At 48.5% G+C, this 6,268-nt stretch overlaps 1 protein-coding gene across 1 annotated transcript in view; it reads right to left on the bottom strand.

The window, feature by feature from the left end:
- Window positions 1-4,468: 4,468 nt before the first annotated feature.
- The window catches only part of LOC104075270 (protocadherin gamma-C5-like), a gene marked incomplete at both ends in the record, with an annotated part of 2,186 nt that continues 386 nt past the window's right edge, over window positions 4,469-6,268 (bottom strand). Inside the window, one exon of the mRNA XM_009575711.1 lies at window positions 4,469-6,268. This exon is cut by the window's right edge and continues 1 nt beyond it. Within this exon, the coding sequence (XP_009574006.1) occupies window positions 4,469-6,268 (1,800 nt within the window).

Raw genomic sequence — 6,268 nt, 5'->3', positions numbered from 1 at the left:
GAGTTATTTCAGTACCAGCCTGTGCTTGGGCAAAGCCCCTCTCCAAACCCGGGGGCCAGCCTGGGCAGCCTGTGCTATGGGAACCTATGCCACAACCGGCACCGACACGAGCTGCTGGTGGCTGTTTCAGGGACTACGGGTGGGCACCAAGGTCACAGATCATCAGGGGTAACATCATGGCTCGTGCACCAGAACCAGCATGTCGTGCTAGTTCAGCTCCCCATGAACGGAGTCTGAGGCTGCCCTTCCTCCTGCCCTCTCTCTTCCCACCCCACATGCTGCTGCTCCAGCTTAGGCACTGGGAAGGGGCTGGAGCTTGTAAAGAGCTACAGGCAGAGCCTGGGGGCTGGGGTGAGGGCCACTGGCCCGTGACCTGAAAAAGGTCCCTGTCACTGAGTTAAGTAGGTCTGCATTGCATCAGCGCTGTGCCTTGAAGAGCTCCGGCATGATGCTCTAAGAGGGAGCAATAGAGCTTGCTCTGGTGGGGCTCATTTACTCACTTCTCGTAGCAAAACTGTTACAGCTGCTCTGGTGCACTTCTGTATTAACAGGGCTTTCCAGCTAATTGTCATTTGAACTAGAGCGTAAATGGTTAGAAAGAGTTTTCTTGATTAAAATGTTGTCAGTGATGGGGAATTCAACAGAGCTCTAAGAAAACTGTTCCAGCGATAGCCTTGTTTTAAAGTCCACAACTAGTTTCTAGTAGGAACGCTTTATACACTTTATATCAAACTCTCACTCCATTTTGCCTTTGTCAGCTAGAAGAGCCTAGTAACAAAGTTTAATTGCTGCAACAAGTTAGCTATAGCAGTCTCTTAATTTTCTGTTAAGCTAAATTATCGAGCCAAACCCAGGGAAAGACTCAGACACAACCAGCTGCTGCAGATGTTTAACTGCAAGCTCCGACGCCGAAATCCAGGACCTGATGCTCCCTGTGGCACCGTTTAAACATTCATGGGAGCTGCCCGAGTGGCCACCAGGAACGACAAAGTAAAGAGGTGTGAGCTCCTCTCTTTTCCGCAGAGATATGGTGCCTGACCCAGCCAGCCAAGGAAGCACAGCATCCAAATTTACTCCTGGTTGCTCCAAGGGTATAATCCTTGGGTATGCCCCAAGAGATACAATCTTTTCACATGTATATTATCCTGGAGCCGGTCTCCTCATACACAATAACCTCTGCTTGGGGTATTCACAGAGGAAGTGGACTCTCAGTCCTTTCTTACCCTGATGGCACTCAAGGAAGTTCACCCTCTGAAGAGGATCCCTGCCCCTGCCTATGAACCAGGGAGAAAGATGGGAGAGGCGAAGGGCACCTGCTCAACATTTTCTTGTCTACACCTTCTCACTGTGTGCCAAGATAAGCAAACTTTGTTGGGCCAGAGCCAAGAGGGCACACAGTCGAGAGAGGAGTACTCGCCTGGGAGGCAGGTCTCTGCTCTGCTGCCAGGGCTTCTTATCTTTTTGGTATCACACGTAAATTGGGAAAAATTCAGCCATGGTTTTGAGAGCAAAACCAGACCTTAGGAGACCTCCTTCCTGTGAGTCTCCTGACCCATTAGGTTTAACAACTTCTTCCTTAGCCTCCCTCTGGCCAGTTGCCCAGCTCCAGTGGGAAGCATACAGAGGGCTCCTCACCTGGATGAACCAATGAACCGCCCCATGTTGGTGATGGCACTTCCGAAGGAATGCAAGAAAGACTCCAAACACCCCAACAAATGGAGTTGGATATGGGGCTCCCAACCCTGATTCAGCCAGACTAGCCCACAGGAGAAAGTACATACCGTGGCATTTCATGAGGGACCTGCTCCTGCGGACGTTAGATGTGGCTGGGACATGGTTCTCTAGAGGGGCCTTTGGGGACCTGATGCCCATCTACTCAACTTCTGGCTGCCTCAGGGGCTTACACAGTGGTTTGACACCAGGTGCTCAAGCCAGAGCAGGCAATACGCTTCAGCAGCACAGAGCTCGAGGCTCCATGGCTGGTAAAGGGACTCACATAGTGATTTCCAGTGGCCTCCATGAAGGGGAGGAATCACAATTTTGGACTCAGAATCTGCCTAAAACTAGCCTAAATGCTCAAAATCTGCTTTGGGTAACAAGCCTTTCACTGAGAAGCATGTTTTCCAGTCCTTTAATCATCTCACAACTTCACTCTGGTTCCTGACTGTCCTCCTTGAGCTGTAGACACCGAAATCAGACACACCATTGCAAACAACAGCTGTCACACCACCATCAAACAGAGCTGACACAAAAACAGCCCTATTTCTGACTCTTTGGCTGGACAATTCTGCCAATGACAGGGAACACCAGTCCTCAGAGCTGCCAGTCGAGGACTTTCCAGCACTGAAGGTGGCACACAAAGGAAAGAAACCTTCACCGGACACATACAAGAAGAAAGATGCACTTACCCACTCGTTCCAGGTCTCTGGGTCTGAGAGAAGCGCCAGTCTGTGTTAGGCTGAGCTTGCTGCAGAGAAAATAGAAGAGTTTTAATACCTCCATTCTTGCCTTTGAAAATGAAAGCGAACTGATCCTGGATTATTTCAGTCTGGAATATCAGCCTGTTCTTTCCAAGTAAAGCAAATCAATTAGAACAAAAAGAAAGCCCCCCAACCCCCCTTTCCTGAGTGTTTCTGAACCAGTATGAATGCTAAAAAGCATGACAAAAACTCTTCAGCGAATAATCTTCCAAAGCAGCTCAGGAAACCAGGCTGTAAAAGAAATGAAGCATGAAATAAACTGATAAGGGCATCAATCCAGCAGGAGCAATGGTACCAAAGTAATGAGCTTGGAGGAGGGTGGGGGTGGGGGTGGCAGAGTTAATTGATACTGAGAAAGATGCTTTTAATGCCAGAAGGTAAAATGATAACAGACCTTCCTAATCTGTCCTTCTTCTGTCCTTAAAAAGGACTGCCTGTGATCTTGATTTCACACATTGTATTTGAATGACTTTTCCTAGATGCTGTGGCCTCAGAACATTACAATATTTTTCTGTCCGCAGAGAAAAGAATGAACTTCCGACAGCAAAAGAAAAAAGCATTATTTGTTTAGAAGACACAATAAACTTCAGACACAGCAGCACACTTTGTAACTTCATTAGTAAGCCCCTGTATCGCCTTCTGCCCTTGTTATTTTACCGTCAGACAATGGACATTTTGTAAATAAGGAAGGACACGAAGCAGGCTTGCATATTCCTGTTTGAATCACGCCTTTGTGAAGAGCACTAAATAGCAGAACTATTTTCTGTCTGGAAGACACACACTTCCGAAAATCGTAATCTTCTTAATTAACTCCAGAATGATAACATGCTACCTGGAAAGGACAACATTTCTCTGTTACCTTAGGAATGAGCAGTTCATAGTCCATACAGTGGAACATCAATTTTATAGGATTATTCTGCTTGTACATGCAATTACTAAGGAAAAGTGAAGACGGGTACAGCTGACCTAGATTTTTATTTAGTAAATGTGATTTCACTAATTTCTCCACAGCTTTGATGATTCTCATGAAAGGATATATTAGAATAAATTACTCCCCTAAAATAGAGGCCCCACTGGTACCCGTGCTGCATGCAAATTAAGCTGTTTAAATACTTGCCCTCCAGATTTCAGATACACATTTTTGCACACGCTGACACACAATCCTGCACTAGATAAGCCCTTCCCAATGTATATTTTGAATTCCTGTTGTAATTACCACTTTCAAATTTAGGGCAGGCGTTTATGACACAAAATTACTTTACTTTTTATATCCCAAAGTTATAAAAGCTGCAGCTAAACACAGTCACCTACATCCATATTTAGAAATCCGAATACAAGTGGCTAAAGTTTTCAATGCTCGCCGCTGCCTAGGTCTCTGCAAGCCCAAGGGCACGTAAGGTCACCAGGATCTTTGCGAAAAACATCACTACGTTCCGTGCTGAACAGTGAATTCAGCCCCTCACTCAGAATGACCAAGCTGGAAAATGATCCCTTGCCGGAGCACAAGCAGTAATTAATAACACCTGGGAGTTAAGAAATGAGAAATTTCTACAATGCACCTCTAAAACAGAGCAAAAGAAACACCGACAAAGTTTGCTTTCAGATAACCTCCTCCCGTGTGGCAGTTCATATGCCATGCAGAATAAAGGGGTTAAACAGAATCAAGAAGTTAAACACCCAAAAAAACATGTTCCTGACCGTGCTAAGAATCACTTTAAAAAGAAAAGAGTACAAACGGGGCCAAGGGAAAACTCTCTACTTCTACGAACACGCAGTCCTTGATTTTATAGTGCCGCCCAGCCCCTTCCCCCACCTCCATCAAGCCAAGCCAAAGCTTTCACCTGCCACCTCCCAGGAGGTGACGGTGACACACGTTCCCTGAAGCTACCTTCTTAGGTGGAAGGACAGACAGAGAACAGCCAACTGGCCTGGATATTACGGACCGTTGCGCTTAGCAGACAGGACAGTAAGAAACACCCATCTCTTACCCCATCGCAGGGACTCGCTAAGGTGCTGGTCACCTGCTCATAGGCAGCCACGGTCTCCGCAGTGCTAGAATGGCTGAAAGGTTTTACAAAAAGGAAATCGCTCTGGTCAGACATGGGTGAGAAACAAGAGGTGTAATTCTGTGCCTGGGAGGTCAAGCCCGCTCCTCCCACGTCCAGGTATTTGATGAAGCCATCTGGCTTCATCTGCCCACGGAAATGGGAGGCAGGCTTGCGGCCAGTCCCTCGGCAGCAACCCACGAAGGTCCAGCTGGCAGTGCCAGCTTTGAGACACCGGGCAGCCACCACAGCAAACATCACGCAGGACACAAGGGAAATGGACACCAAGGAGATGATGAGGTAAAGCGTTAGGTTGGTATCCTTGGGAGAAGATTTAGGGAGGTCCAAGGACTTGGCGAAGTCCTGCACACTGTTTTCCTCCGGAGAAATGACTATTACCACAGAGGCCGAGAGGGACGGTGTCCCATTGTCCCTCACTTCAACCACCAGCCTGTGGGAATCTTCTGACTCCCTGAGAGCCTGTGCAACCCTTATCTCTCCAGAGCGGCGTTCCACTTGGAAAGGCAAAGCCTCAGCGGTCTCCTGCAGCTGGTAGGACAGCCAGGCATTATGGCCACTATCAGCATCAACAGCTACAATTTTGGTGACCAGATAGCCAGGTTCTGCCAAGGCCGGGATCGTTTGGTGGAAGGCAGAGCCCTTGGGGACGGATGGGTAGACAATGGTGGGGGCATTGTCATTCTCATCCAGGACAAACACATGGACCACAGCAGTACTACTCAGTGCAGGAGACCCAGCATCCTTCACCTCCACGGGCACCTGGAACACCTTATCCTGCTCGTAGTCCAGAGCTCTCACGGTGTAGACAGTGCCGTTGTCCTGGTCTATTCGGAAGTAGGTTGAGATGGGTACATCCTGCATCCCGTTGTGCAGGATGGAGTAAGACAGCTTGGCGTTGCTACCCTCATCGGGATCAGATGCTGCCACTGAAAAAACAGAAGTCCCAGGAAGGGAGTTTTCCTGAACGTGAGCTGTATCAAAAGGGCTGGAGAAATTCGGCGCATTATCATTCACATCAGCAATTCGGAGGTAAAAGGTTTTTTGCGTGGCCCTCTGTGGGGACCCTGAATCCACAGCCCTCACCGTGATGTTGTATCCACTGGCCTTCTCCCGATCAAGGGGACCATTTGTGACCAGCGAGAAATGCTCTTTAAAAGACGACACTAGTTTAAATGGGAGGTCTTTCGCTATCTGCAGACGGACCTGCCCATTGTCACCAGAATCGCTGTCCTTGACACCAATGAGGGCAATCACAGTGCCCGGGGTTGCGTCCTCCTGCACCGGGCTGGAGAGAGAGGTCAGCACAATCTCTGGGCTGTTATCGTTGATATCGATTAATTCCACTCGCAGGTGACAGTGTCCTTCCATGGCTGGGGATCCCTTGTCCCTGGCTCGAACCGCAATCTCATAAGCACTGGATTCCTCATAATCCAGCGGGCCTTTGGTTCTGATCTCCCCTGTCCGGGGATCTAAGGAGAACAGCTTGGTGAATTTACCAGGTGCGTTATTGCTAGTTTTGAAAGAATATTCCACGTCCCCGTTGGGACCTTCATCCAGGTCGGTGACATTCAACTTGGTGACCAGAGTGCCCACTGGCACATTCTCCTCCAGGTGTACCTTGGATATGGGTGGGTCACAGACAGGAGGGTTGTCATTTGCATCCAGCACATGGATGGTAACCTTGGCAGTGCCAGATTTCACTGGATTCCCTCCATCCAGGGC

This window comes from Fulmarus glacialis, unplaced genomic scaffold, assembly GCF_000690835.1.
Source record: "Fulmarus glacialis isolate BGI_N327 unplaced genomic scaffold, ASM69083v1 scaffold20284, whole genome shotgun sequence".
NCBI lineage: Eukaryota > Metazoa > Chordata > Aves > Procellariiformes > Procellariidae > Fulmarus > Fulmarus glacialis.
Note: the sequence above shows the minus strand (reverse complement) of the source record. Positions and strands in the feature narration are given on the sequence as shown.